Source organism: Muntiacus reevesi, chromosome 1, assembly GCF_963930625.1.
Source record: "Muntiacus reevesi chromosome 1, mMunRee1.1, whole genome shotgun sequence".
NCBI lineage: Eukaryota > Metazoa > Chordata > Mammalia > Artiodactyla > Cervidae > Muntiacus > Muntiacus reevesi.
Window position 1 is genome coordinate 249,443,158 of NC_089249.1, and position 20,206 is coordinate 249,463,363.

General features: G+C 44.6%; 1 protein-coding gene across 3 annotated transcripts in view; it reads right to left on the reverse strand.

Annotated features, from left to right (window-relative positions):
• The window catches only part of ATP10B (ATPase phospholipid transporting 10B (putative)), a 123,365-nt gene that overhangs the window by 39,399 nt on the left and 63,760 nt on the right, over positions 1 to 20,206 (reverse strand). For all 3 annotated transcript variants that reach the window (XM_065936437.1, XM_065936421.1, XM_065936428.1), the window contains 4 exons: positions 9,544 to 9,735; positions 7,531 to 8,131; positions 4,674 to 4,783; positions 2,115 to 2,241 (listed from right to left, as the gene is read on the reverse strand). In XM_065936437.1, coding sequence (XP_065792509.1) covers positions 2,115 to 2,241; positions 4,674 to 4,783; positions 7,531 to 8,131; positions 9,544 to 9,735 — 1,030 coding nt within the window. The remainder of the gene's footprint in view (positions 1 to 2,114; positions 2,242 to 4,673; positions 4,784 to 7,530; positions 8,132 to 9,543; positions 9,736 to 20,206) is intronic.

Genomic DNA, 20,206 nt, shown 5'->3' on the forward strand with positions numbered 1-20,206 from the left:
TTTTGAAATAATATTCTTAGAGGGAATTAAAGATGTGAATTCCATCATTTTTTGAATGGTCTCAAGCTTTGAGCCAACATTGATGAATATATACCCAAACAGCCAATGGTTGCCAAGTGATTAAGCAAAAATAAATCTGCATTTTAATTGAGATTCGTTTCAGACCACAGACTAATGGCTGTCCATTTCACTCTGGGCAGGAGTGAAGCATGCCGTTTCTTTTAATAATCCCGAGTGACAATATGTTGGCAAAACAGTCACACTGGATGCATATTGAAAAGATCATTTTGTATGGGGAGACCTGTTGTGAATGCAATGCAGCTTCTGAATGGCAAGGCAATTTCTTGGTGGCAGGATGAATTCTCTTCCCGGCCCCAGCCTGCTCTATCCTAAGCCACTGTGAGGGAAGAAAAATAAACCTCTCCATCCTGAAATGGGCCCGTTTTGTGTTTCAGGCCCAAGTGCACTGGAGAACAGTTCCATGAAAAATGATGCCTGACCCTCATCTTTTCCTCCAAGCAATAACCTGGAAGGTGAGAGACTGAAGCGGATGTGTATTACAGGGAGGAAGAGTGAAGGAGAGAGGAGGAAAAACACATTTAGTGGTGTGTGAGAGAACATGAAACAGGGGTTGAGAGCCTTTCTCAGTCAGGGAAGCTGAGAAGTCCTAACAAATGCCGAACCGACTCAGGGGCGCTTCTCACCAGCCAGGGCCAGAAGGCTCCCCTGGAACAAGAGGAAAGGTGTGCAGGAGTCGGGGGCCCTAACGGGATGACATTCTGGTGGTGGCCTGGTGTGCTGGATGGAGCTGTCTGCACTAGCTACCTCCTGGTCCCTGTTAGAGTGAGTTCTCCAGGCCAGCTTTCCAGGGAGCCTCGTGAGATAGCAGACAAAGGCCTCTGCAGTCCACACGCAGGAAGCAAAAGGCTGAAGGAGGTGGGGTGCAAAACCGCCTCCCCTGGCTTGCCACTCATCCCACTACATCTTGCTGCTACGTTTTAAATATAAAGAGATTTTACCATCTTCTTACAGCAACACCCTAGGTCTCCCCCTTCACCCCAGCCTGGCTGAGTTAGGTGGAGTGTGATCCAGAGGAGACAGAGAGGCTCAGAGGTGCGGGGAAGTGTCCCTGGGCACACAGGGCCAAGACGTGGCTTTCATCCCGGGTCAGCACTGCCTCCCAAAGGAGGCTCTGCCACGTGGCCACATGGCCAGCATGTGCATGCTGCGCAGGCATCGCCTTTCCTAGATCTTGTCCCCAAGCTGTGAGGCGAAGAGTCTGAAAAAGAAAGTCTCCCCCTTCTCCCTTGGCAACGCTTTTCCTTCAACAGAAATCCATCGCTGTCTCTTTGCTGGTGCTTTTCGTCTTTCCCCCAGGGTAGCCATCTAATTTCTATACAGCAGCAGTCAGAGTGATTTTTATAAAACATAAATCTGTCCCTGCTTTAACTCCCCTCCTCCAAACCTTTAGCATACGATTTACATGGCCCTTCATAATCTATATCCTCCTGACCTCTCTTACCTCATGGGTCTCCCTTGCACTCCATGGTCCAGCCAAGGCAGACCTAAGTCTCCAGCTAGCCCAGGCTTTCTCACCTCCAGACCTGCATTCAGGCCCTTCCCTCTCGTGGAACACCTGATGAGCTCCCTTTCTCCAATCAGCTCAAGCTCTCCTGTGCCCTCCTTGGCTCCTTTGTGCTTCATCCCACCAGCAACGTCTCCCAGTCCCGCTCTCGTCACACTCTGATGAAATTACTTATTTAATCATCAAGGGCAGGGTCTGTGGCTCTTGTTCCCCATTGAAGCCACAGTACCTAGCGTGCTACTTGGCACATAGTAGGTGATCAATAAACATTTGAACGACTGGAGGAGAAGCAACCAGGCTTCCTCCAGCAGGGAGGGCAGGAATGCTCCTGGGCATCCTCGGGAAGCAGGGTGTGGAGTCTGGTAGGATGTTGGCACACCTCACTGGCGCCAAATGCCTGGAAGGGCGCCCCAGGGAGGCTCCTAATTGAGACACATTTGTAACAGTATCAGAATCAAGGCCAGGAACACCCTTTCTTGCTTGCAGCATTTGTTGTAAAAAATGTAACAATAAACTTATTTTTAGCTACCGAGTAAGGTGAGTTGATTCTCCAGATGCCGTGCTGTCTCCATGAGAAGCTCATCTCTGTTGTTGAGGGATGCCTCAGCCTCACGCCGGAAACTGGCCCATCGCCTGAAGTCCTCTTCACTTAAGACCTGTGAGATGGGAAGAGGCTCATTCACAGCTCTGCGTGTCTCCTTCCCCTTGTCCACGTGTTGGACCTCCTACAGGCCAACTTGACCTTCACTATACAATTAGATGGGGCTTTCCCCTCAATGATTTTTTTTTTTTTTTTTTTTTTTAGATTCTTGAATTGATGAAGGATTGATCTTCATGTTTCATTATCATCAAACGTCTGTTGACCTCTGTGATGCTCTGGGTACTGTAGATATAGAAGTGATCAAGAAAGACAAGAGCCCTACAGACCTGGGCTGATGTGCTAGTAGAGGGTGAGAGACATTATCTAAGTGAATAATTTAAAAGAATGGACCATCCCAAGGACTTCTATATAGAAGACAAACAGCATGTGACTGGGTAGGGGGATAGCTGTGGGAAGAGGGGTTATTTTTGTTCGGATTGCCAGGACCCTTAGACAAGGTGATGTACAGGTTGAAATCCAATGATGAGAAGTGTTCAGTCATGGGGAGAGGCAAGTTCAAAGGCCATGAAACGGCAGTGAACTTGGCTTTCTTTCTGTTCCCTGAACACAGCAGTTGGCTTAAGGATGGACAGCCAGATGGAGAGGACCAGCAATGCAGCTGGGCTGGAAAAGTAAGTAGCAGACAGGTCTTGTATAGCCTGGTAGACTATTCCACTAGCTCCTGGAGGTGTCAAATGGCTGAAAAAATCCAACTAGAGGACACGGGGGGCTTCCCTGGTGGCTCAGTTGGTAAAGAATCTGCCTACAGTGCAGGAGACCTGGGTTCGATCCCTGGGTTGGGAAGATCCCCTGGAGAAGGAAATGGCACCCACTCTAGTATTCCTGCCAAGAAAATCCTATAGACAGAGGAGCCTGGTGGGCTACAGTTCATGGGGGTCGCAAGAGTCAGACATGACTTAGAGGCTAAACCACCACCAGAGGATATAGTTCCTCTTCTGGAGTCCATAGCGTTTTAGACCCCTCTGTTGGCATTATATGCACACTGTCTCTTACAGTAAAAAATGATTCTTTTGTCTAAGCATCAAATATTCTTTAATTTCCCACCCATGCATGGCACTGTGGGGAAAACAAAGGGGACACAAGTAGGTCTTTTACTTTTGAGGAAGAACAGTCTTATCAGAGGAGGCAAAATAGAAATAGATAATTTCAATAAAATATAGAAAGTGGTAAGGTTTTAATTATAATCTATAGAGTAGAAAGTGCTAGTCACTGTCCCGGCACTACCTATTACCTTCGTTAATCTCCATGACACCTGTATGAAGTAGGGAACAGTAGCACCGTTTGACACATGAGAACATCCCAAAGCTCAGAGAGGTGGAGAAACTTGCCCCAGGTCACATCGCTGATAAGTGACTGGGACTTGTCCCAGGCTTGGCTTTGAAGTGGGTGCTCTTAAACTTTATGGGGCACTAAGCTCCATGAAAGAGATGAAGAGCTCTGGGATTTCTGGAGAAGAAACCACTCCTATTCTTTTTTAGACTCTTTCCCCATGTAGGCCATGACAGAATGCTGAGTAGAGTTCCCTGTCTAGATAGTAGGTCCTTATTAGTCATCTATTTTATATATAGTAGTGTATGCATCAATCCCAATCTCGTAGTTTATCCTTCCCCCATTACACCCTGATAACCATTAAGTTTGAAAAGAATCTAAAAAAAAAAAAGTGGATATATGTATAACTGATTCATTGTACACCTGAAACTAACAACATTATAAATCAATTATAGCCCAATTAAAAAAAAGAAACCACTTCTAACCATCTCAAAACGCATGCCCATTGTAGCTCGCCTATCTGATTTTAGGTACCCCAGCTCTGGGAATCATAGCTCTTTGCTTGCCTTTCCTGTAGAGGCTGCAAACAGAAAGACCTGCAGGGCCCAGGGAAGGTAACCTACTTGAATCTAGCTGGGCCAAGGGCAATGTGATAGACAGTGGTAGGAACTGTGACCAACCCCAGAACACAGAAGAATATATTCCTCAGCAGGAATCTGCTGCTAGCTGGCTATAGTATTTGAAGCGATTCAAGAATGGTAATCCAGTTTTCCAGATCCTCTACATTTTCAAGAGAAACCAGAAATCTAGATTTGTATGTGATCACATAAAATCTCACAACTTCTAGATCTTAGCAAATAATGGAAATGGTAAGAGGATATTTAAAGGCAAAATTACAACATTAAAGAATCATGAGTTATAGGTTACCAATTACATAGACAATGAAAAGCAGGGAACCACAAGGCCACACTGATAAGGAACCTTACCACTCAGATTTCTGTCCCAGCAAGATTGTCAAAAGTTGTGGGTCTGTGTGGTCAGGATAGCCAATTTTGAAAATATTAGAAGAACCAATATTGAGGATCTTTTAACAAGAAACAGAAAAGACACAAGCAGGGTTGAAGTCTTTCGGCCACTAAATGGAGAATTTATTCTTACCTTCTTGGCGATACACAGTGTTCGAAGGCCGTCTCGTGCATACAAGTCTAGATGCCTCTGGGTTCGGGCTCGGATTTTCCTCATCTTCTTTTCCACATTAGTGTCAGTCACTGTCAAATAGTCATTGTTCCCCATGAGGTCATGGACAAAATGCTTAGGGATCCCGTTTCTAACACCCTGGAGTTTTTAGAGGGGGAATTCCCTTACACCACCCCCACCCACCCACACATACCCCTGTCACAAACACGGAGCTGCGCTTCCAGGCTGCCCTGCAAAGTTGTAACTCCATGGGTCCTTAAACTGTCCGCTCTCTGTATCTGATCATCAAAAGTCTGGCTGAGAGAAGTACTATTTAGGGAAGTTAGGTGGCTTCAAGTATTGTTCCCAAATGCTTGTTTGTGGAAATTCCCTGACTGTTCAGTGGTTAGGACTCTGCTTCCAATACAGGGGCCTGTGTTCCATCCCTGGTTGGGAAACTAAAATCCTGTATACTGTGCAGGAAAAAAAAGAAAGCATGGAAAACTCAAATACCTGTTTGCATCAGAATCACCTGGGAACTTAAATAACAGAGACTTGAAGGTCCAGTTGAAGGCCTGCTGAATCAAACAACAAGAAGTCCTCCCTGTGACTAGTTTAGCCCTGAATAACCAGCTGTTTACCTGTGTGCTAAGTCGCTTCAGTCGTCTACGACTTTTTGGGACCCTGTGAACTATAGCCCATCAGGTTCCTCTGTCCATGGAATTCTTTAGGCAAGGATACGGGAGTGAGGTGCCATTTCCTGCTCCAGGGGACCTTCCTAAATCCAGGGATCAAACTCCAGTCTCCTGCATTGGCAAAAGGGTTCTTTACTACTAGCATCACCTGGGAAGTTCCAAATAGCTGTTTGCTAAGTCTTAAAAATGCTATCCATCACCTACTCTGTAATCTACTTTAGTCCTTATGGAAAGTTGCTTCCAAGATGAAGAGAAACCTAAATCTCATTGCTAAGTTCCTTACCATACTGGGTTTGCTGAGTTAGGCTTCAAAAAATATTTTTTGGATTCCTATAAATCTAGTGTGAAAAATATTTCATTGTGTAGCTCAGAGTCTCCCTTTGGAAGTCCTATATAATACATTTCTCTTAGAAGAAATTTATCTTTTTCGTTTGAAATTCCAGTACTTTTATCTATCAGATAAAAAGGAATTTTTCAGCCTGGGCTGGTGGTTACGGGATAGGATTGATGCCATCACCACTTCCTTCATCTGAGATATCACAGACATCCCTAATCAGTGGCAGCATTTTGTAAGTCTAAGCTTGAAAATAAGCATCAGAATCCTTCTTAACCAGGGCTGGCTTGAGATCTTTAGTAACCCTAAGCAGTAAACAGTCTTTGTGCCCCTTGTTCATCCCTCCATATAATGCAGAATTAAAATTACAATTCTTTACAGTAAGACAAGTATAAAGAAGTCCAACAAAGCTCTAATTTTTTTTCCCCCGATACTATTTTAAGCCTGCTTTTACACAGTATAAAATCCCTTCAAAGATGATCTCCTTATTTTTCAGATGTTACTTGTTTTCAGGTGCCTTAAGCACGATCTTTGTGCCTTGTCTTTTGGAGCACTATCTACGATGTTTTATTTTCAAAGACATCTGCTTCTGAGATTAAAAACACCTTTTGCCTTCTACCTGTGTACTTCTGAGTTTACTTTATTGCTCAGGCTACCAGGAACCTCAGGGTCAAGTTGACTGTTCAAACATTGTACATATACTAAACCTGAGGTTATTTACCCCCTGATTTTGAAATCTTTGCTTCTCAAATCTCATAGAAACATCATATATGTATCTTTTATTGGAGGAATCTCTCATCCATTTTGGAATCAGGTGAGGAACAAAGAAATATCTCCAGGGCAGTGTGGAAGGCTGTTGTGCGGGAATGGAATGCTGTGGCTCCCCCGACTCTGAAATGCCGAATCCACTTGCCTGCCAGAGTCTGGGGATGAAGACACTTAATTAGCTCCCTTCCTGTTCTAAACGCTCATCAATCCCCATGAACCTCTTGGCTCTGATCCATAGCTGACAATGCAGGAGGCACAGGGCTGCCTGGGCAATTCTGAAGCTTGGCTGGAATCTCCTGTCCTGGGAGAATCATAGCCCCATAACTGTCTTTTCCTTGTTAGCAATCAGGAAGCGGCTACACACTAATTCATGCTGCTACAAAATTGGACACCAATAATGTAGGGACTTTGGAACATTTTTCTGGCTTGGAGCAAGTTAATGAAAATCCATGTTGGGGAGGCTGGGGAAGGGAATGATAAAGAGCATCCCCTGAGGTTTCCCAGAGCAAATCGAGCTCAGTGCAGAATTCTGGTGGCGTGACAAAAGCTCTAAACCAGGATTCAGGACACCCCCACTAGGGTTCACCACTAGTTAGCTGAGCATCTTCTTTTATGCCACTTCCCTCCTTCAGGTTCAGTGGGCTTCTCCCCAAAACTAAGAGTTAGGACCACAGTATTTTCTAGGGTATATTGATGGATGTCCTGGGTGTGTGTGTGTGTGTGGGGGGGGGGTGGATTTGTGTATGGAGCATCCACGTTTAAATGAGTTTGGAAAAGTAAAAACTGGGATAAATAAAGAGGTTCCTCTGTGACAAGGCTGCCCAATGTCTTTAATAAGCTCTGTAATTTTCCAGGTCAAGGAGATGTGGAGAGCAGTGTGTGTTAAGGAAGATGCTGTGAGGAAAACATCTCGAGGGCTTGTGTTCCAGCTGGGACCTGCTGGACTGAGTGACACCATAACTCAAGCCCCCCAGTTACCATTCCACACCACCAGTTAAATGCCAGAACCCTCTCTTCTTGGACCCTGATGAGATGGACTCACCGCAGGCTGGGTCTTCCAGCAGGTCCATGATAACACAGTCGGCGCCCTTGGTGTAGACGACAATCTCACCAGTCAGCGGGTGCCTCACGACCACAGACATCCTCTTCCGGACAGAGTCAAACTCCAGCGTGCAGAGGACATCGAAGGTGAGGCAGGTGCCCTGGGGCAAGCGCACGGTCACTTGCTCGGGTGTCCGGGACTCCAGTGTGAAGCTGTAGGCACGGGCAGCATGCACTAGGGCGGCCTCGTCAGGGCTCTCAGCCTCATAACAGAGCTCGGGACCAGCCAGACTGAGGGCCGGGGCCTGCAGCACCTCCTCCAGGGGGGCCCCCGGCCCTGCCCCCAGGATGTCGCCCTGCTCCCACGTGCTGCTCTTGTAGCCGCCGTCAGTGGAATAGCCACCGCTGCACACTGACCCGTCGTCTCTCTCTTCCGAGTCTGTGGTGGGGATGTTGGCCCCCAAGCTCTCCCCCAGGTCCATGTCGGAGGGTGCAGTGGATGAGAAGGACTGACTGAGGCTTGAAAGCTTCAACCTGTGGAACAGCTGCTGGATCTTCTCCAGGGATGTCCCCAGAGCCTTGGTCGAGGGTGGCATGGTGACCTTGAGGCAAAAGAGGAAAGGAGAACATGACTCTCCAGGTTGGGAAAACTATCGAGCTCCCTTATGGCAGAATATGAAGCTCATTTTGCAGTCATCCACTTCAATGATGGTGGGCAAGCCTTCTCCCTTCTGTGAGCCTCAGTTTACCCACCTATGACGTGAGAGGGTTAGGCCACTGGTTTCCTTCCAGCCCTGACTTCCTAGGGATTGGTGGTGACATCCCACTTTGACCATGGGCCAGGCAAAGCAAAGGAGACAAAAGCCAGACTCAGGGTTGCAGTTCACACGCCCTGAACCCTTATCATCACCTTGCCTGCTTTATTTTTGCACGCAGCATCTCACTTCATCCTCCCAGCAACAGTGCTAGGGGATCCTATCATTATCCCAACTGCTGGATGAGGAAACCAAGGCATAAAGAGATTAAGTGGGCTGTGATCACCCAGCTTGTAGGTGGCAGAGCTGGCTCTCACATCTGGCTCTGTCTGACTCCAGGGGCTTCTGAGCTACCTGCCAGCTGCAACCTTCCATTAGCTTGAAAATTGAGAATTGGATGGTATACTTCTTTCTAAAACACAGAACTTCTCAGATAATGCTTCCTGCCTCCCAAAGTTCACTGCAGACCTCTGATTACTTGCTGAATTTTCAGGGTAGTTTAGAACCTGGGTGTAATAATAGGGGCTCTGGTTTGGTACCTGGATGAACCCTCTTTTTCTTGATTTTTGTGGCCAAGTGTTGTAACACCCATTATTCTTATTCATCACTTACAAGAGAGCTTGGGCGAGAGTATGTGGATAATCAAAATAAATCTATCTTCAGTACTGAAAAATAACTCCAAGTATAATCTTTTATAAATGGCCATCCAGCTGTATTATCTCTAACTTAGCAAAACCTCACACACGGTGTTCATTTTTTTTAACCCCCCCTTTAAAAAGCAGATACCAGTATACCGTGATATTATGATAGAATCATATAGATGGTTCTGCCATATATTCACCATATGTCCTTCATTAAGTTACTCAAGTTCTCTGAGCCACTGTTTCTTCACTTGCTAAATCCAAAGACATACCCCACAGGATTGCTGGGCCATAAAGATTAAATGATAGTGCGGGTGACGTTTGGCATAGAGCCCTGCACATAGCAAGTGCTCAGTAAATGTTAACTTTTAATGTCTACCCTGCAGACAGACACAAAATGTGAAAGCTACACAGAAAATTCTTATGGAACTTCTTATATTGTATTTAAAACATAAGGAGATTGAGGCCCAGAGAGGACAAGAGCTTTGTTCAAGGTCTCACAGTGATGACACGGTGACAGTGTGATTAGGACCCAAGTGTTCTGTGCTCTTGTGCAGGGCACCCCTTCACCCCTGGGCTCCTCCCATCCATCCCACCCACACCATCACCGGTCCTTACCCTCTGCCGGGGCTCGGTAGTCGTGGAGACCATGACGGAGTTGCAGATGGTTAAGGCAAGGAAAAAGTCAGCAATGGAGGAGGCGGTGACAAGGGAAGGCTTGGGGGGTCTGCCGTCTGAGAGGGTCTCCAGCCACAGAGCTGCGTCTTGCACCTTGGACAGGAGATTTTTATCTGGAGTCACATCTTTTTCCTGGGAGAGAAAGGCTAGGGTCAGAGTCTTTCCTGAAGGGACTGGGGAGGAAGGCCCACTGCAGCAGATTCTCTCATGCCTGGGAAAGGCTGATACAGTCCTCCCAGCATCCTGCACCCAGCATGTCTCCCCTCCCCTGAGCCTGCTCACTGCAGAGTCTGATTTGGTTCCTTCCCTTCCCTCAACCCACGTGTCCATCAGTTATATAGGCTCTGGAGGTTTTGCCCCCACAGCATCTTCCCACCACTTACCCCTCATTCCTGATGCTTCCAGCCAGGCTCAGACCCTCTAGCCTTCCAGCCTGGGTTTCCACATGCATGTATGCACACATGCTCAGTGGCTTTAGTCGTGTCTGACTCTTGCAACCCCATGGACTGCAGCCCTCCAGGCTCCTCTGTCCATGGGATTTTCCAGGGAAGAATACTGGAGTGGGTTGCCATGCCCTCCTCCAGGGGATCTTTCCAACCCAGGGATCGAATCCATATCTCCTACATTGTAGGTGGATTCTTTACCACAGAGCCCCCCAGGAAGCCCTCTGGATTTCCATTTCAGCCTTTAAAGTGAGGTGACTATGATACAGAAAAATAAACTCAAAATGGATTAAAGATCTAAATGTAAGACCAGAAACTATAAAACTCCTAGAAGAGAACATAGGCAAAACACTCTCCGACATAAATCACAGCAGGATCCTCTATGACCCACCTCCCAGAATATTGGAAATAAAAGCAAAAATAAATAAATGGGACCTAATTAAACTTAAAAGCTTTTGCACAACAAAGGAAACTATAAGCAAGGTGAAAAGACAGCCTTCAGAATGGGAGAAAATAATAGCAAATGAAGAAACAGACAGGATTAATCTCAAAAATATACAAGCAACTCCTGCAGCTCAATTCCAGAAAAATAAATGACCCAATCAAAAAATGGGCCAAAGATGTAAACAGGCATTTCTCCAAAGACATACAGATGGCTAACAAACACATGAAAAGATGCTCAACATCATCCATTATCAGAGAGATGCAAATCAAAACCTCAATGAGGTACCATTACACACCAGTCAGGATGGCTGCTATCCAAAAGTCTACAAGCAATAAATGCTGGAGAGGGTGTGGAGAAAAGGGAACCCTCTTACACTGTTGGTGGGAATGCAAACTAGTACAGTCACTATAGAGAACAGTGTGGAAATAGAACTGCCATATGACCCAGCAATCCCACTGCTGGGCATACACACCGAGGAAACCAGAGCTGAAAGAGACACGTGTACCCCAATGTTCATCGCAGCACTGTTTATAATAGCCAGGACATGGAAGCAACCTAGATGCCCATCAGCAGACGAATGGATAAGAAAGCTGTGGTACATATACACTTGGAATATTACTCAGCCATTAAAAAGAATACATTTGAGTCAGTTCTAATGAGATGGATGAAACTGGAGCCCATTATACAGAGTGAAGTAAGCCAGAAAGATAAACACCAATACAGTATACTAACGCATATATATGGAATTTAGAAAGATGGTAATGAGAACCCTATATGCAAAACAGAGAAAGAGACACAGATATATAGAACAGACTTTTGGACTCTGTGGGAGAAGGTGAGGGTGGGATGATCTGAGAGAACAGCATCAAAATATGTATATTATCAAGTGTGAAACAGATCGCCAGTCTAGATTGGATGCATGAAACAAGTGCTTGGGGCTGGTGCGCTGGGATGACCCAGAGGGATGGGATGGGGAGGGAGGTGGGAGGGGGGTTCAGGATGGGGAACACATGTAAATTCATGGCTGATTCATGTCAATGTATGGCAAAAACCACTACAATATTGTAAAGTATTTAGCCTCCAAATAATAAAAATAATTGGGGAAAAAAAAGTGAGGTGACTGCCTTTCACCTCATTTAGTTTGAACCCTTCATATGTATATCACCCATACATCCTTCTAAGACACCATTTCCCTCAAGGTATTCTTGAGATTAAAAGATCTTCACTGTGAACACGATCATTTCAGTCTGTCATCTAAATTATTTCCCAGTTTGCATTTCTCCTATTGATTCCCACCACTCTGCATGTGGTCCTTCAGCTCAGCCAGGTGGTCTGGTGACCACCTCTTGGGGGTATACTCCCCTCCTAGGCCTCTGACCACACTCTTTTGGAAGTCCTCTCCTGTCTACCCAAATCCTACCTGGACTTCATAACCATAAAAACTCCTTGGGTTCATGAGATCTGACTCAGCCACAGTGAGTAATCAGCCACAGTGAGTAATCTGTCTTCTGAGCCAGAAGCTTCAGCAGCAGCTTCCTGAACTGAGAATATCCACAGGAGTCAGGCAGGTAAGGTGAATGAGGGAAGATGGCTGAGTTACAGATGAAAACACTATGGGCTGGGGGAGTGGGGCTGTGAGACCTGGCAAATTCCACCCCATCTAAAAGCGGGTGACTGTTCTGCTAGTAAAATGCTCCAAGGCTGGTGCATTTTGCTAAATCTCTGGGTTTTTCAAGATAAAGTAGAGAATGATGTAAGGACTGTTTTTTTTATTTGTTTGTTTGAATTTCTTTTAAAAAAAACCCTGCAGACTGGATCTGACTCATGGATTTCCAATTTTTTCACATCTTTGTTGAAGCTGCCACTTCTTCCATCCCTCTAGAATTCACTACATACTGCCTGTATTTTAAATTAAGTTGTCTTATGTCCATGTTTAATCTTCCTACAGATAAACCAAGAGCCCGAAAGATGGACTGCCTTTTCTATGAAGTTGTTTCTTCTAGAACCCCAAAGATTGCCTGATGTGAAGCAGTTCAATAAACACCAGCTCTTCATAGATATGACAAAAGCCATTCTGTAAAGACGTTTTTACATACAGCCATTTCTATCAATGCTGAGTCCACGGGTTAATTCAAGTTTAGAAGAGTCAATGATTGAAAAAGATGCACTGAGGGAATTTTGACTGATACATGCAGGGAGAAGACTGAGGGCCAATGAGCTGGCAAGTGTTACAAACTAGAACCCAAGTTGAAATTAAAAACATCCTGTGGGGCAGACTTAGAAAATGAACTTATGGTTGCCAGAGGGAAGGGATAGTTAGGGAGTTTGGGAAGGTCATGTGCACACTACTATATTCAAAATGGATAATCAACAAGGCCCTACTGTATAGCACATAGAACTCTACTCAATGTTATGTGCCAGGTTGGATGGGAAGGGAGACTGGGGGTGAATAAATACACGTATGTATGGCTGAGTCCCAGCGCTGTTCATCTGAAACTACTACAACATTATTAATAGGCTATACGTCAATACAAAATGAAAAATTAAAAAAAAAATCCTGTAGGGAAGAGTCCTCAGATTGCGTCTTCTCTGACTACCAACTGCAATGACCCCAGAGGTCAGATTCTAAGCTTGCCTGGCACAGGTGAGTCACAGGGAGGGAACACAGACAGGCGTGGAGGATCTGGATGGCTGGAGGGATGAGAGTCTGGTCTCCACCTGCACAGTTGATCAGGGGAAGTGGACGGCACGTGGAACACACGCTTTAAAGAGCTCTAACCTTCATTTGGAGGACTCTCACACAGCCAGCATCTAGACTTCCATCTTGTTCATCCCATATTAAGAGGAGAATTTCCTGCAAAGAACCTGTTTATGAGAAGGAAGAGTGCAACTCAAACGGCATCATCTGCATTTCCTCTCATTGCTCTGTAACGAGTAATGGTGGGCATCCGTACCATATGGTGTCTGCACTGTCAGAAAGCTTAGGAAGGAGTGAGGACCACCTGTCTGTCTGCCTTTGAGGGCAGTTGTCACAGCAGGAGCTCACTGTGATGGAGCTCATCCTACCTCTCCAACAGGGTCACTTATGCATCTCACTGGGTTCTCACAGCCCCAACCAGAGATGAAACCAATCTCACCTGAAACCCAGAAGGATGGGCTGACTTGACCAATGCCACTCAAAGAGTCAATGTAAAGCCAGAATTGCACATCAGACCCCTTGATTACAAGCCTAGGGTCTTCCTTTCTGTGGTCATAGTATAGTAGTATGCTCCCTTCTTAATGCTCCCATGCTAACTCCTCTAACCTTACTTCAGGGTCCCTCCAGTACCTGTCATCAGTTTACCAACACTGTTCAAAGAACTCTGAGGCAATTTATCTTAACAGTAATGAGAATTCTCATCTGTGGAGTGTTTCTTATGGTTTGTACATCTGTCATCTTACTGCATCCCTGGAGCATGCTATTTATACTCCCAGAGGTTCAAGCTGGACTTAGAAAAAGCAGAGGAACCAGAGATCAAATTGCCAATGTCTGTTGGGTCATAGAAAAAGCAAGAGAATTCCAGAAAAAACATCTACTTCTGCTTCATTGACTATGCTAAAGCCTTTGCCTGCATGGAGCACAACAAACTGTGGAAAATTCTTAAAGAGATGGCAATACCAGACCACCTTACTTGCCTCCTGAGAAACCTATATGTAGGTCAAGAAGCAACAGTTAGAACCGGACATGGAACAATGTACTGGTTCCAAATTGGGAAAGGAGTGTGTCAAGGCTATATATTGTCACCCTGCTTATTTAACTTATATGCAGAGTGCATCATGCAAAATGCTGGGCTGGATGAAGCACAAGCTCGAATCAAGATTAACAGAGAAATATCAATAACCTCAGACATGCAGATGATACCACTCTTAAAGCAGAAAGTGAAGAGGAACTAAAGAGCCTCTTGATGAAAGTGAAAGAGGAGAGTGAAAAAGCTGGCTTAAAACTAAACATTCAGAAAACTAAGATCATGGCATCCAGTCCCTTCAGTTCAGTTCAGTTCAATTGTTCAGACGTTTGTGACCCCATGGACTGTAGCACGCCAGGCCTCCTTGTTCATCACCAACTCCTGGAGTGTACCCAAACTCATGTCCATTGAGTCAGTGATGCCATTCAGACATCTTATCCTCTGTTGTCCCTTTCTCCTCCTGCCCTCAATCTTTCCCAGCATCAGGGTCTTTTCAAATGAGTCAGCTCTTCACATCAGGTGGCCAAAGAATTGGAGTTTCAGTTTCAACATCAGTCCTTCCAATGAACACCCAGGACTGATTTCCTTTAGGATGGACTGGTTGGATCTCCTTGCAGTCCTTGGACATTTTTTGCTGACAAAGTTCCATCTAGTCAAAGCTATGACTTTGCAGTAGTCATGTATGGATGTGAGAGTTGGACCATAAAGAAGATTGAGTGTTGAAGAGTTGATGCTTTTGAACTGTGGTGTTGGAGAAGACTCTTGAGAGTCCCTTGGACTGCAAGGAGATCAAACCAGTCAATCTTAAAGGAAATCAGTCCTGAATATTCATTGGAAGGACTGATGCTAAAGCTGAAGTTCCAATAGTTTGGCCACTTGATGAGAACTGATTCATTAGAAAAGACCCTGATGCTGGGAAAGATTGAAAGCAGGAAGAGAAGGGGACAAAAGAGGATGAGATGGTTGGATGGTGTCATGGACTCAATGGACATGAGTTTGAGCAAATTCTGGGAGATGATAAAGGACAGTGAAGTCTGGTGTGCTATAGTTCATGGGGTGGAAAAGAGTCGGACACGACTGAGTGACTGAACAACAACTACTATTTTCCCAGTTACCTATGCATTTCAAATGAAGAAACTGCTGCCCAGGGAGATTAGGCATCTTGCCCAGGTCATACAGTCAGTTGATTCAAGAAAGTTCAACTCTAGAATTCATGCTCTTTAACCCTCATGCCAGGCAAGATCCCCCATGAGAAAGAAGTAGCCTTTGATTCTTGCTGATGGCTGGCATCTGTAGTGTCTGGCATCTCAGTGAGCTTGCATATCTAATCCTTAGGGCTCAGCAGACAGTCCATAAGATTATAAAGGGGACTTTGGGGATCTTTTCCAGAAAATATTTTATCTTTTTTTTTTTTTTTTTGGTGAGGGTACATGAATGGGATGCTTTTAACCCTTACCACAGATACCTAGACTTGGGAACAAGCTTGGATGTCATCACAGCCAAATCCCCTATTTTCCTGATGATAAACTGAGGGCCAGGGAGGAGGGAAGTGAACTTCTCAAGACTGCACATTGAATCAGGGTCAGAAGTAGGACAGATTTCACACCACCTGACTCCAGCCCGACAGCACACTGCTTTGCTCCAAGCTATGCATTATGTATTTCCAAACGGTGACACAGATAAAATGATTTAATGGTTGTTTATTGCATGTCCATTTACTCTCTAGTCTCTAAGTGGCACGAGGGCAGAGACTGCGATGTGTCCCGGTGCCTGGCAGCCTGCAGGCACTTGCTCAAACCTTTGTTGCCTGACTCCTATCTAGGGCAAGACACTACCTCACCACTGATGAACTCATAGGGGCTCTTTGCTAAAACTCTTTCTTAGTATTTCCTTCCAATCATACAGCAATGCATTAAAAAGAAGTTCGGTGAAGGGCCTACTTGTCTCTGGCACTGGCAGCAGGCCCAGCCTGCAGGTGTCAACGGCGGATGTCACGGCAGCTTTATCCAGACACGCAGACTTGTTTCTGCAGGGCAAGCTTCTTCGTGGTTCCCTTTGCCCATAGCCCATTGGTTTCTTATCCGATTCATTAACATCAGGAACTTGGCATGTAGGACACTCAGCGAGAAAGCAGCACCCCTTACACACCTCTGGGCCCTTTGGCTAGTCTATTTCTCTGAAGGAAAAGAGATACACATCTGTGGGGCTACTGGTTGTCCAGATTAGGGCTTTGTGGCAACCAGGCACCCAACTGGTTGGATTTCTTTCTATAGCAGAACCCCCAAGGCTTCCTCTTTGAAGAAGGTGCTCTCTGACCTCACACCACACCCTCAAGGATCCTGTTATTATCACTGGATTGTGTCTACTGACAACTTACAGCAAAGTGAATGCTATGCTAAGTGCTCCATGTATGTGTTAAGTCACTTTAGCTGTGTCTGACTTTTTGTGATCCGACATAGCTTGCCAGCCTCCTCTGTCCATGGGATTCTCCAGGCAAGAATACTGGAGGGGGTTGCTTCCTCCGGGGGATCTTCCCAACCTAGGGATTGAACCTGCGTCTCTTATGTCTCCTGTATTGTCTGGCAAGTTCTTTACCACAATTGTCACCTGGGAAACCTGGCTTCCATGTATTTTATGTCATTATAATAGCATTAAATAGCTATTATCATTCTCCCATTTTATTAACAAAGTGAATGAGGCTCACTGTAGATAAGTAACTTGTCTAAGGTCTCAAAATCAATAAAAGAGCTCAGTCCTGAACCCAGTTCTGCCGATGCTAGACCCAAACCCTTAAACATGATGCCAGTACTTCCCGAACATGAATCACCTAGGCATCTTGTTTAAACCCAGATGCTGATTCAGGAAGTCTGGAGTGAGGCCTAAGCATCTGCATTTCTATAAGCTCCCAAGGGGTGCTCCTGCCTGCTGTGGGTCTGAGGACCACAGTTTGAGTACAAGGTTCTAGGCTATATGGCTGCCCTATTGCTCCCATTTCCTCTCAGCATTTGACACTGAAAGCTGTGAGGAGGTGGCCAAGCGCCAATCCATTACTCTCCTCTCACTTTAAATGACAGTTCATTCACAGTCACATTGCTGACAATCATTGATTAGGTGTAGCAGATTGCCTCTGTGGGAACCCACAGAGCCAGCAGTGGAAATGAACAGGAGCCCTGGTGTGCAGGCCTGGAACAAACTGTGCCCTAGTTCCTCCCATGCCTCCATCTCCTCTTCCCCTCTATATGACCTGTGCCTCTTATTCCAGCTACTGTTTAGAACCCAAACTCTCCATTTGTTTGTGTTGAATGTCTCCCCTATAACAACCTGCAATCCCCCCACTAGATGGTTTCTTCTCTTTGCTCTGATTAACCTTTAATTTTGTCTCAAATTCAACTCCGATGCTAACCCTTTCAGGAAGCTCCCCCTGACTCCTAGTTTGATGTAAGTGCATTTCTTTGGGGCTTCTAAGCACCTCTGCCCCCTTACATCCCAGCCTGAAAGCAGTGTCCTATAGTCACTGGGGTTCTTCTTGCCCCTTCATTGGACTGCAAATGCCTGAAATCAAGGATGATGTCCCATTAGACTTTATATCCCCAGTGGCTAGAATGGTACTTGGCATAGTGTGGATGCTTGTTTTGTATTTGTTGGCTGACTGACAATAAATGAAAGGCTAGTCTAAGAAACATAGATACTGAGAATATATAGAATTGACAGATGAAGAGGAAGCAGACCCTTCCATTTGCTATTGGTGAGTGTCTGGACTGGTACAACCACTGGGGTAGTATCAATCCAAATTTTAAACATGCACAAGATCTCAATTTAGCAGTTATGCTCTAAGAATCTATAGAAAAACTTACATACATGTAGAAACAGATGATGGCTCAACCAGTCAACAGATTTTAACAGCCGTTTAAAAAGTGACAAGGCAGCTCTTCACTGAATATCTGTCCATTTGTCTACATACATGAAATATTCCTCAAGATTCATTACGTTAAAGAGAAGTTCAGAGTCCAAGACAGTGCATGGTGTGCTTTTGTTTGTGGGAAAAGATGTGTTTATGTGTATATTCCACTTGCATGCTTTTATTGGGTTTTCCAAAAAGTTCCTTTAGGTTTTTCCATAAGAGCATATGAAAACCCAAACAAACTTTTTGGCCAACCTAAGATATAACTACAAGCACCTCTGGGAAGGACATAGGAAAGGTCCAATAATGGTTGTCTTTGAATGGTGGGGAACAGAGGAGGGAAGGAGGCTTACTCTCCCATCTGCCCTTTGGTTCCTTACGAATACTTAGCCATGTGGTTGTATCCTATTGTGGACATAAACTTTCTCGGTTGCTGGGGAGTTGAAAGCTGAAGTACTATTTAGGGTAGCCACAACCTTGCTGAGGTTGTGGCCTTGATATTGAGTTTGGATGAAGAATAGGGAGAGTCCAGTGTTAGTAACTGCATCCATGAAATTAAACGATACTTGCTCCTTGGAAGAAAAGCTATGACCAACCTAGACAGCACATTAAAAAGCAGAGACATTACTTTGCTGACAAAGGTCTGTCTAGTCAAAGCTATAGTTTTTCCAGTAGTTATGTATGGATGTGAGAATCGGGCCATACAGAAAGCTGAGTACTGAAGAATTGATGTTTTTGAACTGTGGTGCTGGAGAAGACTCTTGAGAGTCCCTTGGACTGCAAGGAAATCAAACCAGTCCATCCTAAAGGAAATCAGTCCTGAATATTCATTGGAAGGACTGTTGCTGAAGCTGAAGTTCCAGTACTCTGGCCATCTGATGCGAAGAACTGACTTATTGGAAAAGACCCTGATTCTGGGAAAGATTGAAGGCACGAAGAGAAGGGGACAACAGAGGATGAGATGGTTGGATGGCATCACTGACTTGATGGACATGAGTTTGAGCAAGCTCTGGGAGTTGGTAATGGACAGGAAAGCCTGGTATGCTATAATCCATGGGGTTGCAAAGAGTTGGACATGACAGAGTGGCTGAACTGAACTGAATGTTAGTAAATATTTTAAATAGAAGCACATGGATTGTTAAGGTGAGCTTTTCCCAAATGGGACAGAAACTCCAAGGGAAAAACGACTCAGTGGACTAGCAAGAAGAGAGCTCCCTACAATATTGATTCATTATAAAAACCCTTAACAAAGTGGGTATAGAGGGTACATGTCTGAACATAATAAAAACCATCTATGACAAATCCACAGTCAACATAATACTCAATGGTGAAAAACTGAAAGCCTTCCCAGCTAAGATCTAGCACAAGACAAGGATGCCCACTCTCACCACTTCGACTCAACATAGTATTGGAGGTCCTAGCCACAGACATCAGACAAGGTAAAGGAAAGGCATCCAAATTGGAAGGAAACAGATAAAACTGTCATTATATGTTGATATCACGGTAATATATGTCTAAAACCCTAAAGATTCCACACAAAAACTACTAGAACTGCAAGGTGGCAGGATACAAGATTAACATTCAGAAATTGATTGTATTTCTTTAAAACAGACAATGAAATATCAGAAAGGAAAAATTTTTTAAAATCCCTTTTAAAATCACATCAAAAAATATTTAGGAATAAACCTGACCAAGGAGGTGAAAGATTTATATTCTGAGAACTATAATACATTGATATTGGAAATTGAAGATGATACAAAGAAACAGAAAAAGATTTCATGCTCTTGGATTGTAAGAATTAATACTGTTAAAATGGCCATATTACCTAAAGCAATCTATAGATTTAAAACAATCTCTATCAAATTACCAGTGACATTTTTCATAGAACTAGAACAAATAATACTAAAATTTATATGGAACTATAAAAGACCAAGAATTGCCAAAACAACCCTGAGGAGAATGAATGAAGCTGAAGGCATAACTCTCCCAGACTTCAGAAAGTTATAATAATAAAAACAACATAGTATTTTCAACAGAAACAGACATATGGATCAATGGAACAGGATAGAGGTCCCAGAAATAAACCCAC